Source organism: Penicillium riverlandense, assembly GCF_028828495.1.
Source record: "Penicillium riverlandense strain IBT 135883 chromosome Unknown utg000009l_segment0_segment0, whole genome shotgun sequence".
Taxonomy (NCBI): domain Eukaryota; kingdom Fungi; phylum Ascomycota; class Eurotiomycetes; order Eurotiales; family Aspergillaceae; genus Penicillium; species Penicillium riverlandense.
Window position 1 is genome coordinate 107,439 of NW_026643200.1, and position 17,179 is coordinate 124,617.

The 17,179-nt window shown below is 51.7% G+C and overlaps 10 protein-coding genes across 10 annotated transcripts; 3 read left to right on the forward strand and 7 right to left on the reverse strand.

The window, feature by feature from the left end:
* Window position 1: 1 nt before the first annotated feature.
* N7474_010311 (LipA and NB-ARC domain protein) lies at window positions 2-1,813 on the reverse strand (the record flags this gene model as incomplete). Its single annotated transcript, XM_057201721.1, has 1 exon — window positions 2-1,813. The coding sequence occupies one exon, from the start codon at window positions 1,811-1,813 to the stop codon at window positions 2-4; it is 1,812 nt and encodes a 603-aa protein (XP_057047992.1).
* Window positions 1,814-2,583: 770 nt separating this feature from the next.
* N7474_010312 (uncharacterized protein) lies at window positions 2,584-3,123 on the reverse strand (the record flags this gene model as incomplete). The annotated part of the gene is made up of 1 exon (XM_057201722.1): window positions 2,584-3,123. The coding sequence occupies one exon, from the start codon at window positions 3,121-3,123 to the stop codon at window positions 2,584-2,586; it is 540 nt and encodes a 179-aa protein (XP_057047993.1).
* Window positions 3,124-3,184: 61 nt separating this feature from the next.
* N7474_010313 (uncharacterized protein) lies at window positions 3,185-3,427 on the forward strand (the record flags this gene model as incomplete). Its single annotated transcript, XM_057201723.1, has 1 exon — window positions 3,185-3,427. One exon carries the CDS (start codon window positions 3,185-3,187, stop codon window positions 3,425-3,427), a length of 243 nt encoding a protein of 80 aa, XP_057047994.1.
* A 193-nt stretch (window positions 3,428-3,620) lies between these two features.
* Window positions 3,621-4,454, reverse strand: N7474_010314 (A4/G1 family peptidase; the record flags this gene model as incomplete). Its single annotated transcript, XM_057201724.1, has 1 exon — window positions 3,621-4,454. One exon carries the CDS (start codon window positions 4,452-4,454, stop codon window positions 3,621-3,623), a length of 834 nt encoding a protein of 277 aa, XP_057047995.1.
* Window positions 4,455-6,062: 1,608 nt separating this feature from the next.
* On the reverse strand, window positions 6,063-6,784 carry N7474_010315 (hemerythrin domain-containing protein; the record flags this gene model as incomplete). The annotated part of the gene is made up of 2 exons (XM_057201725.1): window positions 6,063-6,494; window positions 6,554-6,784. 2 exons carry the CDS (start codon window positions 6,782-6,784, stop codon window positions 6,063-6,065), a joined length of 663 nt encoding a protein of 220 aa, XP_057047996.1.
* An 876-nt stretch (window positions 6,785-7,660) lies between these two features.
* On the reverse strand, window positions 7,661-9,247 carry erg9 (bifunctional farnesyl-diphosphate farnesyltransferase/squalene synthase; the record flags this gene model as incomplete). The annotated part of the gene is made up of 3 exons (XM_057201726.1): window positions 7,661-7,765; window positions 7,817-9,113; window positions 9,180-9,247. 3 exons carry the CDS (start codon window positions 9,245-9,247, stop codon window positions 7,661-7,663), a joined length of 1,470 nt encoding a protein of 489 aa, XP_057047997.1.
* Window positions 9,248-9,658: 411 nt separating this feature from the next.
* On the forward strand, window positions 9,659-11,337 carry N7474_010317 (DnaJ domain protein; the record flags this gene model as incomplete). The annotated part of the gene is made up of 5 exons (XM_057201727.1): window positions 9,659-9,764; window positions 9,821-9,864; window positions 9,921-10,014; window positions 10,083-11,119; window positions 11,173-11,337. The coding sequence occupies 5 exons, from the start codon at window positions 9,659-9,661 to the stop codon at window positions 11,335-11,337; spliced, it is 1,446 nt and encodes a 481-aa protein (XP_057047998.1).
* Window positions 11,338-11,809: 472 nt separating this feature from the next.
* N7474_010318 (MARVEL domain-containing protein) lies at window positions 11,810-12,580 on the reverse strand (the record flags this gene model as incomplete). Its single annotated transcript, XM_057201728.1, has 2 exons — window positions 11,810-12,098; window positions 12,156-12,580. The coding sequence occupies 2 exons, from the start codon at window positions 12,578-12,580 to the stop codon at window positions 11,810-11,812; spliced, it is 714 nt and encodes a 237-aa protein (XP_057047999.1).
* A 1,303-nt stretch (window positions 12,581-13,883) lies between these two features.
* On the forward strand, window positions 13,884-14,842 carry N7474_010319 (uncharacterized protein; the record flags this gene model as incomplete). The annotated part of the gene is made up of 2 exons (XM_057201729.1): window positions 13,884-14,208; window positions 14,277-14,842. The coding sequence occupies 2 exons, from the start codon at window positions 13,884-13,886 to the stop codon at window positions 14,840-14,842; spliced, it is 891 nt and encodes a 296-aa protein (XP_057048000.1).
* Window positions 14,843-15,072: 230 nt separating this feature from the next.
* On the reverse strand, window positions 15,073-16,925 carry N7474_010320 (uncharacterized protein; the record flags this gene model as incomplete). The annotated part of the gene is made up of 5 exons (XM_057201730.1): window positions 15,073-15,129; window positions 15,184-16,254; window positions 16,306-16,475; window positions 16,523-16,657; window positions 16,727-16,925. 5 exons carry the CDS (start codon window positions 16,923-16,925, stop codon window positions 15,073-15,075), a joined length of 1,632 nt encoding a protein of 543 aa, XP_057048001.1.
* Between the last annotated feature and the right edge of the window lie 254 nt (window positions 16,926-17,179).

Sequence of the window (17,179 nt, forward strand, 5' to 3'; positions counted from 1 at the left end):
CTCATCGGACAATATAGAAACCACTTGTAGCAACGTGCTTCTCCCTTATTCCATCTGTCATCGACCGGACCCCGAGGCGATGCAACGGCACCTGCCCTACTAGCTTCTGGCCCTGTGCGCGCGCATTGCTATATCCCGCACGTGTACGGTCCTTCCATCCTGTCGCTGGCTGTGGAAGCTCACGCGAGCTTGGCCTGTCTGGTGCCCACGCCTGGTGAACTAGAGTATTCTCCACAATAGATGCATCGTATACATCCGCCAACATAGCAGCTTCCGCTGCCGCCTCCTGCGCTTCAGCCAGTTGCTGACTGGTGCTTCCAGTCGGAGGTGGGATGCCTGCACGAAGGAACCCCATCACTCGAACCTCCAGCTTAGTAGTCTGCAGGGGAACTTCGCCCAAGAGACGTAGCGCCACTACACGTTTGGCTATCTGAGCCACGTTGACTCGTGCGGCCTGTAGCGGATCCAGAGGTTGCACTGATAGAATCATGGGACACCACGGGCCAAACGAAACGTCTTTTCCAGAACTGACATCAAACCGAGCCCAGCCAAAAAAATACCCCCGGAGCTGCTCAAGCACCCAGTCAGGGACTTTTGAGAGAGCTAGTCGAGGAGTATCAAATGAGGCCACAGGAGAGGTCATCTGGCCAATCTGGGCGCGGGCCTTGAACTCCATGGGGAACGGATCCTGGGGGCCATTTTCAATAGCGATCAGGGCAGGCTCGGAGCTTTCCGCCGGATTGTTGTCCTCCTGGACCTGGACTCCTCGAGTGGCATCGGGGGATGGATTAAACGCTTCACCCACTCGATCCTGGATTCCAGTGGTAGAATAGGCAGTTTTGGCTGCCGCTTGTGTCACCCACGAGGGGCGATAAGGGTTGACTTTGGACTGGATGGCAGACTTGACAGGTGCCACTACGGTTTGAGCAGCAGTCTGTGCATATAATCCAGCGACCATCGCCCCGACCTCCAGCGGCAGGGTGCTCAGACTAGCACCACGTATTGAACTGGGACTAGCTGATGTTGAGAGCACACGGAAAACAGGACTATTTGCAAGAACCTTCTTTTTGAGTCCCTGACAGCATACAAGCTGGAAATACCCATCGCCTGCCTCAGCTGGGATACGCACAACAGCTGTCTCGCGCAATTGATGCGTGTCGCGTGGCCGCGAGGGTGCCTTTTTGCGGAATTTCTTGATATCTCGCTGCCACGCGCGTTCATCGTCGGGGTTGACTTGGCCGGCCATCAATGGCACGGACGGAGTGACATCCACCCAGCCATCGCGCAAATGAAGCAATGATTTGGCACGCATTCCGGTCTTTCCGGTCCACCCTTTGCTTTGCAGCCAATAGGTTCGGTCTGGAGGCAACGGGGCATCCGAGAAGATTGACACTGCGACGGACGTGCCAATGCCGCGATAGAAAACAATCCCCGAAGAGTGGCGGAGAATGGTAAAATGCTTGTTGGATTCGGCTGGGTGGTCAATCAGACCTCCCAGGAAGTGTCGTGCCTCGCCATATGCCTTTTGAATAGGGGTTGGAGAGGCAGGTGGAGGTGTAGAAGAGGGCGTTGGCCCTGCACTCCTTGGCCGAGGAAGTGGTCCAGGTGACTGTGGCTGTCCAGCATAGAGATCTGTATAGGATGGGGGCTGTGCTGGCACAAGATTTGGAGACGGTGAGGCATGAGGCGGCAAGGTTGATGACGGATGATCGACACCTGCCGCGGCCCGCAGATTCGGGTTGGACACCGGCTTCCGGCTGATGCGGAATGCGTCAGGCGGGCGATCGGGATGCAGATACTCGTCGGTGGCCATGGGGAATTAATTATGGAGTATGGATTATGAATGGAAATAACGATGCATCCAGCAAGGGATCGTCATCGACCAGGAGCTAGCTCTCGGCGGCTGCTCTTATTGGTTACAACGGGGCTGAGTCAGGTTGGTGCCTGAGGCAATAGGGTCGTATAGTTCATGGTCAACAACTACGACATGACTATGAGCTTTTGACCCGTGGCAAAGGGGCTAAGCAGAATTATTATATTTCCAGCGCATCTTTCAATCCGTTCATTCGGTTGAAACCAAGGACAAGGTCAATCTCGTACAACTCGATTAACTGAGCCGCGCTCCTCACATGGTTGAAATGGGCGAGCGACGTCGCCTGGCAGGGCTGCGTTACCCTTGACCCTGGTCGGCCAGGGTTCTAAACGTAACCCAGCGTTGAGTGATGCTCTCCCAGCCGACTTCGCTGTAATAAAATATTTGCTTAAGAAGGTGCCGAGATAGCGGTCCATGAGATTCGGAATTTCAATGAAAGCAATCTGTGGGTGGAACATTCGCTCTAATATTGCTACACTTGTCACCTTCGATCTTTAGAGACGCAGAGCGAATTCATAGAGACCGGTCGGCAAAACAATGTAGTTCGAAGTACGAGCACAGGTCGCCACAGCTGGCTCTCTGACAGGCTCTTGGAGCATAAATCAAGTTATAGCAGGCCTTTATCAAACGCCATTAGATCGAAGAACCATGGCTTATTGCACTGAAGGCGAGTGTCGAAACGCAAACAAAAGTCGTTCCGAGCAACAGGCTCATGTCCGGGCGAAATCGCATGCCATGAAAATTGTCCCTTTAATCGGCGTGTCGTAGTACGAACTGATCTCCACAAAGCCATACTTCCGATATAACTGTTGTGCCGCGGCCATCTCTGGCAGCGTGTCGAGTCGAATGCCACGATACCCCAACGCTTTTGCGCGGTCGAGGATGGCCTCTACCAGCCGTTCACCAAGTCTTGCGCCGCGTGCCTCCTGGAGGACGTACAGCCGTTTCATCTCGCACCAGTTGTCGGAGCTATCGCGAAGAGCAACGCATCCGACTGCGGTGGAGGGATGCGATCCCAGTGCATCTGATGAAGTTTGATCTGGTGGATTGCAACCTGGTTGTTTTTCCGCTCGTGCAATCAAGAGTGCACCTCGTTGAGATTCCGCATACTTCCCGGGCAGGGAGTCGAGCTCACCCTGAAACTGCTGGAAGGTGAGGTCGATGCCTAGAGATGCAGCATAGCCGGAAAACAGGGCGAGAATTGCACCAGCATCCTCGGGAAAGCGTGCCGCCTCAATGTGGATGGCCATCCGGGAAGGGTAAGTTCGCCAATCCATCCGGCGGAGACGAACAACAACTTTAGGCCACGCGATGACTCATCCAGTCGAACACCTTCCGTCGCTCCAACTGATTCAGCCACGTTACTATCTGCCATTCCTTCGCGTCAGTGGCGTGCATTCTTCGGCGCCACTGGTTCCGTCGTATCTTCCGTGGACACGTCCAAAGGGGGTCGATGTCAGTGCGATCTATGGGGTCCAGTACGAGGCCCTGCAGAGCATCAAGCATGGATATGACCCGCCCAATCTGGTCAGGCACGCCTTGGTGCAACCGTGAACAGAATGAAATTAAACATAGTATCAGAAGATGGAATCTAGCCAAATGCAATAACCCTGCGAAACTCCTTTGCACCGTCAAAGATCAAACCCCCATCTATCAAAGCTCGGACGGTCAGGTCCCGTCGCTATATGCTCGTCGCAAGAACCTTGCCATCGTCATTTGAGCGACGTTATGTACCGTGATCCATGATTTACTGATAGGTGACATCGAATTCGGTGTCGCTTTGGATGCTAACCTCGGCCAACACCTTGCCGTTTTGCTGAATTTCTAGGATCGCTGCATCGTTCACGCCGAAGGCTTCATTATGGCTGGACTTGGCCTGAGCACCGCTAAACGTGATCTGGTCAAAGTTGACCAAGGCCACCATGGATGAACCAGAGTTGAAATCCTCAACAATCCACTCAGCATTTTGACCAGCCAAGGTCGCGGCCGTGGAGGGCGCCGACAGCGTCGTGGTGACACTCTGACCGGAAGACTGATTCTCTAGGATGGCGACGCCCTTGCTCGGCGAGGAGGACTCGACCTTGGCGAAGATGACATCGCCTGCGGACACATCCAAGTCGAAGTTTTCTGCGTTGTTGGGATACCACTCGTACCAGGCATCAAACGTGACGGTGCCATTTTCAGTCCAGAAATCCACGCCGGTCTGCAAAATTGCATCGGCATACGTGTCACCGTCAATGCCGACCCACGCGGAAGCAGCCTGCATATTCCCGGAGTTGTCGGTAGCTGTCGGACTCGGGACAGTAAATGTCGCGGAGACCGCGGTATAGGTACCGCTGGGAGGCGGCTGTTCACGAACAACACCAGCCCAGTTCTTGCTGTATTGGATGCTGGACGCTCCAGAACCCTCCTTGAGGAGGATACCATTCTCCTCAGCAATGCTGTCGATCTTGTTAAGCGGTAGAGACTGGCGTGCCAGGGCACCGCGCTTCTCTAGACGCTCAGCCAGGCCGGTTCGGGGCGCAGCGAGGGAGCTACCAGCCAGCATGGCGGCAGTGAGAGCCGTAGTGGTGAGCTTCATGTTGACTGTAGCAGCAGTTTAGAGGGTCGAGGACCAGAAGAAGATGCCACAACAAGAAACAGAACTGTGGCGTGAGTAACCTGACCAAATCTGGGCCTGGTATCAACGCCGAGTCTTATATAGTTCGCTCCGATTCAAGTTGCATGCGGCACATCATCGCCTCAGGGACGCATGGGGAAATGGTTCGCGTGTTATGTAGCTTTTGATCTGTGTCTCCAGAACCCTCGTCTGAGACAATATCAGGGACCCGCAGGGAGAGTGGAGGGGCCGATCTGGCATTGACCAAGGCACCGGACCAGTTGAAAATGGGGAAATCCAGTCTATTGGCTGGGTTGGTGCTGTCTCCCTGTTGATCTTCGCCATTTTGTCCATTCTGTCCATCACAATGGCACATCAGCGGGCTTAGGGTGCACTTCCGTTATCGGCATGAGGCCAGAGGTGAGGATACAGCCTGACCCACCGATGGCGTGTCTGCGGGGCAGGAGCATTCCTCACGCACCGTAGCATCTGACAGTGAAGATCGAGATGTTGAGGTGCGACGGAAAAGTCAAGGATCGACGTTGTAAACGCCCGATCTCTGGAGCCACCAGATCTGTCAATCTTGGGTCGGCCACAATTTCCGATCGGACGACAATACCCATTGTTCGTCAATGCATCCTATAATGCAATTAAACTCCAAGCGATCGATCTTTTTATCCAGAATGTCAGCTCATTCCGCGCATCTCAAGTGTCGAGGGAGCGCAGGCCATATGACCATTTTCTATAGCAGAAACAACATCGTGTCCAAAAATGACTGCAGTAGCAAGGCAGCACCAAGCATGTGATTCACGGTAAAAGCCAAATACTGTAGAACAAAATGATTTCTGGCAAATGTCCGTCCAGCCGACGTCATCGCAGAAATGGGGTTAGCGTACATACCAGACACTGGAGCAGCATTCCCCAGTCGGGTCATTGTTGCTTCGATTGGCCCACGCCGCCTATGGATCGCCGGAAACACAGGACACTGTCGATATCTTCTTGACTCGATCTCGGATGCCCTCATGCGGCGTTGCTCCCAGTACGCGGCAGAAACATTCCATAGTAGCAGATGATCGTGGTTGATTGAAGCCAATTTTTCATCTGATCAGCACACCGGGTGAAGTGATCATCATTTTCGCATATTTATCTGCGAGTCAGTCGGCTCCAGTTCTGATGGTGGTCCCGCGATGGTGTGTCATGACCAACACCGTTGATGCTCATCCATGCTGGGAAGCTCCTGTTGCGATTGTGTACAAGCACGAAATTGCACAGAAACAGACATGCCCGCGGAGTCAACATGAAAAGCTGGAGCGGAAGGGTTCTATACATCAAAATTGAACGAGGAGTAAGATGCAAAGGACTCGATGCGACCATTTGAGTTTGATTATCCAAAAAGGTAGAATGTATTAAGTAACAAGAGAACAAAGATGTTTCGGGAGAAGGGCTGTTATACACCTTGTGTCACGCCATTTGACTCTGATCATAGGGCTATACTTCTGGCTGGTCGAAGAAAATATTCAGAGAAAGATAATTCTCTGGCTTGGTAGTTGACGAGTTTGCTCGTAGTTTTTAAAGGACAAGTACTCATCATCACATGGGAAGTCGGCGCATTTCGTCGAGGCTCCAGTACTTGCGCATATTTTCTGCGCCAAGTGTCTGGACCTCCTCATCCAAATGAGCCCACAAAACCTTACCAAAACCCTCCATCAGTCGCTTCACTTCTTCTCGACGCAGATCCTCTTCGCCTGACCGGCATTTCTCAAGGTAGGCTTCGAGTTTCTCGAGTCCAGCATGGATCTGCTTGTGCTGGCGAAGCAAATCGAGTTCTTTCCGGAACTCGGGCATCTTTTTCGCCAGGACGGGGAAAATGTGTTGTTCTTCAATGGAATGATGAAAATCCAGCTGTGAACAAAATTGTAGGCCCATAAGAATCATCTGGCGGGCCGATATCCCACCTGGGCGTTTCCCGGTGGCTGTGCAGGCGTCCCACAGCTGATTCCATGTTAAGCGGAAGTGGGAATGCTGTATTTGTTTTATAAGCACTTGAGAGGCCTCGGAATAGAAAATGGTTTCGAGCTTACGAATTGGTCCATGTGCTCCGACATGCGATTGTATGCCCGAAATTCACTCGCGGACAGCGGAGCTGAGGCCTTCTCGGTGCTTTCCGGACATGCCGAGCTGCTATTCTTTTGAAACGGCATTGGAATAGTTGAAAACGGTCTGGCAGCAACGGGGATGGTGAACAGATAAGCTGCAAGAGCTGGCTGGCCACGGGAAAGCGGCGGGGCTAGGATCGAGCGAAATCCGCGCATGGGAGGTCGGCAGTTGTGTTTGAGCCACAGCCGAAGGTAGCTGGTCTGCAGAATCACAATCGGCCAATCTCAAATCCCAGATAAGTCGCTGAGGCTATCATAAAGGAGCCGTCATGGGCATGGAAGAAAAGTTTAGGGGGATCCGACGGAGAGCGGATGATGAGAAACGGGCACTTCTGATTCGGCGGCGGGGTCTTCCAGGGTCATCGGCATTAAAGAGTCCAACTCACCGGGTTTCCGATGTGCGAGAACATGGGAAATCCGGATTTAAAAGGGGTTGATTAAAGGAGACAAACGAAAGCTGCAAACCTCCGGTCAAAATATAACTATTATGACAGTAATAACTTGACTCGGTATGGCCTGCCATGTAATAATCATAAGGAAATAATGGCACGAACTTAGCAACTGTACTCGCTTTTAAAAGAGTTGATTGTGATTATGCAGTTGTCGTTCTATTAATGAAAAACGGGACAAATCGATTGAGCACAGCCAAATAAAAACAAGTCTACGAAGATAGCATGTCCCAGATCTTCAATGGACGTGTGCCACCTCGGCAGGTGCCGTTGGACACAAATCTAGTACTCACTGGCTTGGGAGAATTCTCCGTTCAATATAAGCACTTCTTCGGCACAACCACAGCCATGGAAAGGCAGGATCGCAATTTGACATCCGTGCTAACGGGCAATGCTGAAAGAGAACGAAGACGGTCAGTAGAAGCGTCAAAACACAAGTGGTATATTATTATCAATACACATCGTGGAGCCGGTCACGCGAGAAGATGGTAAGAGAATAGTGAGACAAGAAGCCGCCGGCACGGGGAATCGAGAATTAGAAAGTAATAAATCATGACGCCATGGATGAAAGAAGGAGTTTCATTCAAAGTTCGGAGTGGACAGCCTCCGGTTCGGAGAACCGTATACCGCCCTTGAGCTCCTGCCAGGCTAGATCGAAGCGCGCACCCATCAGCCAGGCCACGAACATCTAGATCGAGTCAGTCACCCCCAGAATCACGTCGGATTTGCATGTACATACCATCGAAAAAGCAACGAAAAAGATGACGGCACCCATCAGGGCCATCATGAAATAGACGTCCTGCTTGGATTCTTCATTCTCCTGCTTCCTCTCCTGCTCTTCCTTGGTCAGTTCACCCTTCAACCGGCGCTTGACCTCATCCGCATTCTGGGATGGGAATATGCTCTCAATGAACTTCTCAATCTGCAGCATATACATTAGTACCCCTGTCAGCACCTTTAGATAGCTCAAACTCACCTTGCCGCACACAATGCTGATCTTCAGGAAATTGGGGTCCTTGGGGGTGTTCTTCTGGTGAATCTTGCGCGTGTAGATCCGGAAGGTGTCGCACAAAACTCGGAGGTTCTGCGTTGACTGGGTCATGAGGTTGCAAGCTTCCCCCTTGGTGATCTTGATATTTCGTTCGAAGAGGGCTGGGTTTCGGAAACACAGTTCCATAGTGGCAATAGCCATCGATTGCGGGATGGCGCAAAAGTTGAAGACGCTCTGCTCCCGCAGGCCAGCAAGGTAGAACAGACACTCCTCCGCATGTTCCAAGGCATTAAGAATCATCTCAGAGCTGCAGTTCAGGGCGGCCTCGCGGTTCTCCGGCTTGAACAGATCCTCAAATTGGTCGACGTGGTTAGACCAGATCTCCTTGGGCCAGAAGCGTCGGTTGTCGTCAAAGTCCTCGCGAATGTCACGGATGATATTAGTCTTCTGCAGGAAGAGACCCATTGATTTATGCAGCTGCGGGCGCTTCAGCAGAGCAGGGTTGCCGAACTCCGCCTCGACGAACAAGCGGGTCAGACCCTCGCCGACTAGGCCCGCCACGTAGTAGCAGTACAGGTCGTATTCCTCCACGGTCTTCACGCTAGCGTCATCTAGCGCGGCCTTGCGGCAGTAGTCGGCCATACCGTTCCCCATTTTATCGGTGATATCCTTGATGATAGCTTGGTAGGCCGGCTTCATATTCTTGAACTCGGTGATCACATTGTGAAACTGAACCAGCAGCTCACGATCCTTCTCCTCCGGCCGATTCCCATCAAAGGTCCAGCCATCTTTCGTCAGGATATCTTTAAAATTCCGGAGGAGAGGTTCCTTGGTCTCCAGAGGAATTGAGGTGTCATCTTCAATGGTATCCAGACCCCGAAGCACCAGGTAGAACACACACACCGGGAGCAGCAGTTCGGGATGTAGCTCCTTGATCACGGCGCTGAAACTCCGACTGGTTTGATCCAGGAACTTGAAACAGATCTTCTGCGTCTCGGTCTCATCGTTCACATTCCGCTCATGGGGCGGGTTGTGCCAGACTTTCCTGTGTCAAGAAAATGGTGAGCGGAAGGTCAGGAAACCAGTAGTCCAGAGGCAGCTTCATACGAACCATTGAAGAATCGCCCTCAACTCAAATGGGTGAAAGGTATAGTAGAGGACATTGCCGATGACGCCCATGGTGTGCGGGTGCGGAGACGCGCAGGTGCGGGAGCTGGGAGGATTGGAATTCAAGGCCCAACAGAGGCTCAATTACAAGAGCGTAGAAGGGTAATAATGAAAAAAGAGAGAAGAAATTGAGGACAGAGGCAAGGAAAGGTGAATTGGGGAGGAGGTGAAGAGGCAGAGAGGATGAAGGGAAAAGGAAAAGGGGGAAGTGAGAGAAGCGAGATGGAGAAGAAGCGAGAAAAATCGCTTACCGCCGACAGTCAGCAGCAGTGATCCCGTGACCTGAAGACTCCCCGCCGCATGACGATTGGAAGGACCATCAGGCAGAAAAAGAAACAACAATCAACTCTCTCTCTCCCTCTCTCTCTCTGAGTTCTTCCAGCTCATCCTCTCGGCCTGCATCAAGGGCCCTTACCTCCCACGATGGTCGCGGACACTGCATACTACGACGTTTTGGGCGTGCCACCCACTGCCTCTGAGCTCGAGATCAAGAAGGCGTACCGGAAGCTGGCCATTACCACTCACCCAGGTATGACACGCGGAGATCACCGTGGTTGAATTAAGCAGTACTGATGCACTCCACAGACAAGAACCCCGGCGATGAAACAGCACACGAAAGGTTCCAGGCGGTACGCGCGGGTTCTCTAAGTAGAAAGTGCAGCAAGCTAATATCATCGCATGATAGATCGGAGAGGCCTACCAAGTCCTCAGCAATGAGGATCTTCGAAAGCGCTATGATAAGTTTGGCAAGGAAGATGCCATGCCAGGTGGTGGCTTTGGTGAGCCCACAATTCTGGAGCTGGCGAGCATGGCCACGTTACTGACCTCTTTTTCTTCTCCCCGACAGAGGACCCGTCCGAGTTCTTCAGCATGATTTTTGGTGGTGACGCGTTTGTCGATCTTATTGGAGAGATCTCGCTCATGAAGGACCTGACTGCGACGATGGACATCACCGTGGAACAGATGGAGGAAGAAGAGCTAGCCGCGTCAGCCGAGCAAAAACTGAACATTCACGAGGAGGAAGTCAAGGCCGCCGGTGCAGACAGCGCACCTACCGCCGAATCCCACGCAACGACAGCGGGAGCGTCGGAGGCGCAGCCTCATATGCCCTCGGAGACGTCCGCCCAGAGCTCTGGTACTAGCACCCCTCGACGATACCTCGGCCAGCAGGCCATCATGGACAAGTCGGAAGAAGAGGCGCGCATGGAGGCAGCAGGCCTGTCACAGGAAGAGAAGGAATTGCGCAAGAAGGAGAAGAAGAAGGGTCTGTCCAAGGAGCAACAGGAGCGCCTGGCCGCCTTCGAGGAAGAACGGAGGAAAGCGCGGGAGGAGCGTGTCAATACCCTGGCAAACAAGCTCATCGACCGCGTCAGCGTGTGGACCGAGACCGATAAAGGCAAGGATGTGACGCACGCATTCGAAGAGAAGATTCGGCTGGAGGTTGAGAACCTGAAGATGGAGTCTTTTGGCCTCGAGATTTTGCACGCCGTCGGTGCCACCTACGTGCAGAAAGGTACATCGTTCCTCAAATCGCAGAAGTTCCTCGGCATTTCCGGCTTCTTCTCCCGGCTGAAGGATAAGGGCACGCTGGCAAAGGAGACATGGACGACCATCTCCACGGCGATTGAGGCGCAGATGACCATGGAGGAAATGGCCAAGCTGGAGGAACGGGGCGGCGAGGACTGGACAGATGAAAAGAAGGCCGAGTACGAGAAGAGAGTCACAGGCAAGATTCTGGCTGCGGCATGGCGCGGCAGCAAGTTTGAGATCCAGAGTGTCCTGCGCGATGTGTGTGACCAGATTCTGGGTGACAAGAAGGTCCGACTGGAAAAGCGCATCGAACGTGCTCATGCACTGGTGCTTGCTGGCAACATCTACGCAAAGGTATGATGGTGCTCTGGCAATTTCTGCATTCGATTGTACTAACTTATCGTCAGGCTGAACGCGACCCCGAGGAGGAAGGCGATTATATGGCCTTTGAACAGCTCATGGCCGAGGCTATGTCCAAGAAGGGCAAGGATGAGAAGAAAAAGAAGAAGTCGAAGCATGGCTTCGGGCACGGCCATGAGCAGTCCGAGGTGGAGGAAGCCCCCGCGGCTTAATCCTTCTTTCTGTCTGTCTTTTGTCTCTCCTTCCGCCGGTTTTTTTTTTTTTTACCTGGACATACATGCGCGGTCTGCTGTGTTTTTTTGGGGCTCGAATTGATGGTCCTCTTCTTAATTTCCCAGCGACCTTGCGGCCAACCCTCGGTTGAATGAGGCGCAAAGGTTGTTCGAGTGATAGAATGCTTTATATACCTTGGTATCCATACCGTTCGATTATCTACTTCGATAAAAAGATATGCACACCTGCCATTACATCTTCATTTTGTATATTCACTCAAGAGGTATCAACAAACTTAAAAATTACTCCACGGATTCAGTATGATTAATTAATTGCTCCTACGCAGCATTATTATCCTACTACCTGGCCCGATATCATTCATCCGAAATAAATGATAAGACGTGGTGTTGGTGACGGTGGGCAGCTGACACGGTTACTCGTCGCAATTCGCACGGTGTTCGACAACGGTGTTCAGGCAATGCGGGTGCTTTCGCCACTGAGCTCAGCGCTCTGGCCGGCCGAGGGTGAAGAGGCTTCATGCAACTGTGGCTGGTTATGGAGCGCCTCAGCTTCCTGTGTAGACGGATCTGACGCAACCACAGGGGCCCTACTCATCGGCACGTCTTGTGCCGGCGGACCTGCACCCGCCGGTACATCTGCAGCCTGAGACTTTCTCAAGGACTGATACCCTGGCCATTCCGAGGCCAGTACACCGCAGAGCGTCAAGATAATCAGGATGAATAGGGCGGTGAATAGCAACCTGAGAAGAGGCAATCCGGTATTAGTTGTTGCGGCCGTTAACAGGGAAATAACTCACCAGAGAAGCACTGCAAATGCAATTGCAGCGTTCACGGCGTCCGATGTGCTGGTGCCACCGCCGAGATAGGAGGCAATATCAGCGAAAGAGGCCAACCAGAACACCATGGTGAGGAAGTAGACGGCCGTGAAGACGATGCTGAGGGTCATGTTCAGCTTCGCGCTGCAGCCTTTGCGCGTGTAAAACCATGGCAGGAACAGCAACGCCCCGCTGGCCAGCATGGTCCAGACCGCGGTAAAGACGAGGAAGGAGACGATGGGCGGAGCGCTGATGTTGATATTTTCGTAGCCATAGCCATAATAATAGGAAACTTGGTTCGATGCGGTCCAAGCAGATATAGCAGAGGCGCCTAAGCCCAGCTCGATAATTGAAAAGACCAACGACGTGCCTAGTATGGCATAGAGGGCGATGTCGAGCACCAGCATGGTGAGCGGAGGGCGAGCAAGAACAAAAGAGAGGCAAAAGTAACCGCCTGCACCCCAGGCCAGGGCGGCTTACTCTTTATGTATCAACTATTGTTGATTTGTCCCCACCCGTGCAAACATACTTGGGGTGCTTTTTCCCGAGTCTCGTATTGCCCCCGTGGGCCTCATCCAGTGGTACATACTTCCGGCGCCCTCGTATCCTCAAGGATCAGCCTTATCTCGCATGAGGAATCAATCCCGTTCGTATTGAGTGCCACCAAACTCTGTTGCAGCGCCTGGTCTGGCCAGCCAGCATGGCTCTTGAGCGGCCAAGACAACATGGCGTCCGTACCCACCCAAATCGGTGCGGGTAAGCGAGGATCGTATGTCGGGCTGCCATGAATGCCAGGATGCCTCCATGCCGTGCTAGTGAGGCGGTGGGCGGTGGGCGGCCAGTATCGCGGCCACATCAGCTTCTGTTTTTGAAAATGCAGTAAAAATAGATTATCTGTGAGGTTCTGGGAGGCCTAGGAGGGCGAAGGTGGCCGGCATCGGGTCAGGGAAGGAGGGGTGGCCGGGCAACGTTTGGAAAAAGGGGGTACATAGTCTACCATACAGATTACTATGTGGTATGGCGTACTAAGGTTTTTTTCTGGTGTCGAGGGCGGACGTCAGCGGTAAATCCTTAACTATGGGATTAGTCGGTTTGGCCCTTTTGAGACGATTGACTACAGGGGGAGGGGGGTCTTATAATAATAACGGAGATCGTCTGCTGGACATTTGCATTATTATTGACTGATATGACTGACTGAGGCCGTAACTTCGGGTTTCGGTCGCGACTGGGCACACAGGAAAGATCTATTTTGAGAGCAACAACATGCCAAATACCCAACCACACATCGTAGCATTATTTAGGGCTTACAGCTAAGTCCCCGATAACAAAATGCATTTGCGCCAGGGCGGCCGTTTCTGGCGTCGCTGGAGGCCGAAAATAGGTACAGCCTAGTACACACACGTGCCTGCGCACTACGACCACGCGCACGCACCTACCCCCTATAACGAGCAGCGGCGTAAGGATTCCTAGACACAGAGGGGTTTAAGAAATTTCCCCATTTCAAGGTCTCACAAGCCCACTGTCTCCAACTGGCGCTTTCAAAAAGAAATGACTTGCCAAGAGCCTGTCTGGTCTTTGAAAGACATATTGCTCAACAGAAATGACAAAACAGCAGAAATCAATGTTGTGTGCAAAGGCAAGTGTTTTCGCATCCAATTATCCCCAAGCAACTTCACGGAATCTCCACATATCCTGCGGCCATACATTCAGATGATGGATTTAGTACTCGATGACGATGACGAGGTTGTCGAGACAGCAGAGCAAGATTTACAGGAATGGGCTATAGAGCCCTTCTTAGCGATCTTCGACAAAATAGAGTCTCCCTCAAGCCGCGAGCCAGTCACTCTTCAGGAATATCTGACTCCCGAAACATATCGTTATATCCTCTGCGGTTCCGATGGGCGCCTGGAACCATTCTTGGATTATAACGTCCCAGAAGAGTCAATGTCCGATGGTCTCAACCTTAACGAGGTTAAACTCTCCCCAAGTTTGCTATCCTTCTGCCCTAGGCAGATTGAAATTCAGTCTACCAACTGTGAGGAACCCCTTTCTCGATTTCCTAAAAGGTGTCAGCCGGTGGAAATATCTACTTCTTTAAACCAGTGGACTCGGGGAACAAAAGAAGTGTACTGCGGGAAATCAATATCTACAGAAGGATGGAAGAATCATTTGAATCTAGAGATATGATGAACATGTCTCGTTTATACGGTGTGGTTCAGGACAATTTAAATGGTACCCTCATTGGACTCCTACTTTCTTGGATTGACTGCGATAACACCACTTTGGAGTGTGCTTTGACTCCTGACACACCTTTGGATTTGCGGGGAAAATGGGAGATGCAAGTGACAACTGCATTGTCTCATCTGCACAAGGCTGGAATAATTTGGGGCGACGCCAAAGCTGCAAATGTTCTGATTGATACGAATTATGACGCCTGGATCATCGATTTTGGAGGTAGATACACCCAAGGATGGGTTGATGAACATCGAATGGAGACAATTGATGGTGATCAAGAGGATCTTTCTAAAATTAAAGAGCTCCTCTGGGGAGAAACCTTGCCAAGGAAACGAGCCATGGAGGACGAGAGTGAGGCACACGAGGCCAGAAAGAACAGCACAAGATTTGGATTGACCACATGGTTTCTTATTTCAAAAGGTTATAATCAATGAATGGGATACATAAAGACAAAACTGAATTGGTCCCAAAGCCGTTGCCGGTAAGTGAAACGCTTAAAACGACGCCAAAGGCAGCCGTATCTGGCATCCCACTCACCGTCTCATCATTATGGGGAGTAACCTTTGCAAATTCAATAATATCTGTCAATATTTTTACTTCGGCCCTAAAGCACTACACTACCACCTCTCCCCATTCATAGCACTCGACGTAAAGATTGCCGTCTCTAAAGCACAGGCGAATCTTTTTGCTGCAACTCCCGCCTTTGCATGTAACGACGCCACTGTGCTTCATTAACAAACAAGATCTATCCAGAAAAAGGTAAATAAATACTCACAACAGGATTGAAGAAGTATACCGGGATTCCCAGCAAAAAAACACCGGCATTGACCGCCGTTAAGATCCCCATTGCAGTTGGGTAGCTATACTTGGCCACCATCGGATTCAGCCCGTAGCTAATTCCAAATGCAATGATGTTCTTAGTCCCAACAACCGCCACCAAGGCCGGGCCAGGATTTTGCTCCCAAGCTTCGGCCGCGAAGGAGGTAGAGAGAATTAGCACCGACACAAAGGTCACCTGGAACAATGCCCAGCCCATAAACGGTCCCCCCCAAGTGGCACTGCCTGCTGCCGTGAAACCGTAGAGCAGCAAGGAAATCACAGCTAAGATGCCAGGGAAGATCAGCAGAATCAACCTGTGCTCGGGGGCATGGACACCTTTAGAGCGTTTGGCCAAGCGCAAAATAAACCAGTCGCCAAACACTCCAGCGTACAACATTCCCCCAAATCCGCCAAATACACCACCAAGATTGATCAAGCCGACATTTTTGGCTGACCAGTCATAGCTCAGAAGCACGGTATCGTAGGTCAAAGACATTCCGATGCTGGATCCAAGTACCACGGACGACAATAAGGTGGCGTACAGAATCCCCGGGGAACTAAATGCTTCAAGCATGTGAAACCAGGCCATCAATATCGTTTGAACTGGGTGTTTTCCTGGCTTCTGACAGGGACGAAGCATCTGCAGATAGCTTTTCTTTGGTCGTGCTTCGTCCCGGATGGTCGACTCGTCATCTGCGTCCTGTACTTGTTGTAAATATGCCTGCGCCAGGGTACCAGCCAGTACACGTGTGACGCCGAACTGGTCCGTCACCACCAGCTGGCCGTTGAGGATTTGAGCTCGTCGATGGTAGCTCGTCTCGAAGCATCCAAAGAGAACGACTAGCAGGCCGACACCGACCGCAATGGCGTAAACCCAGTAGAACCACCTCCAGCCTAAAGCCGCAGCCTCGTAGGAACTGGCGATATTTAGACAGCTGGTAACCACATTCTGCGTTGCCCAGTATATTCCAAAGATCATGCCACGTTGGTGCACGAATGTCACTTCAGACAGCATTAGGGGAAGCAACTACAAGGAATTTGTGAGCATTTAGTTGGCTGAAACAATGAATAGACGAACCGATTCCGTAGCACCCGTAGCTAGGCCCTGGAGAATACGCAGGCCAAGATGTTGTCCAAATGTCTGTGAGACAGCACATCCAACAGTTGCAACCAGAAGTATTATAATAGAGGCTATTGTTGCCGGTCGCCGGCCATATACCAGGCCCAGGGGGAGGATCAAGTAATTTCCTGCATGGTCAGTCAAAGCAATTCAAACTTATCACAGACTGACTTACCAACGCCGACGAATAGAGATGGAAAAGTACCCAACCAGACAACTTCACTTATACTGATTCCTTCTGGAGTATACATCTGAATGAAGACGTTCAGAATGGCCCCCAGACCCCCTACCACTGACAATGACATGATTGCTGTGTACCAGAAGTCAGCCTTGGAATATAGATCTGAGTAGACAAAATTGACAACAAAAACAGACTCACAAAACCAGCAACAGCTGATGATAACGCCCATTTTCTCCCATGTCGTGAAATTCAATGGGTCATTTGGATCACTGCAGGGAACCGGTAGATGTTGAACCTCACCAGCCGCATCGACCAGCAGCTTATCCGTTACCTTCATATCCTGCGGCTTCACATTCTCTATAGACTCAACTGTGACCTTTTGATCTGCAGTGGCCATTATGGGCAAGGTACTGAGGCAACAAGGTGCTAGGATTCAAAATGACAAGAAAATTAACAGCAGAGATGGCACGGCTGTCTTTTCTGAGCCTGGCCCTTTCTCCTCTACATTCCCATTGTGCGGGGGGGTGCTATTATGGCCTGTCGATGCTCATGCCATTGCTGGTCCAAAACGGGGGGTAGGGGTTGGCGTGCTCTTTCCCCCACAATCGCCGGCATTCCTTTGTGGAGAATCTCCCCCACTCGCCGAAGGAC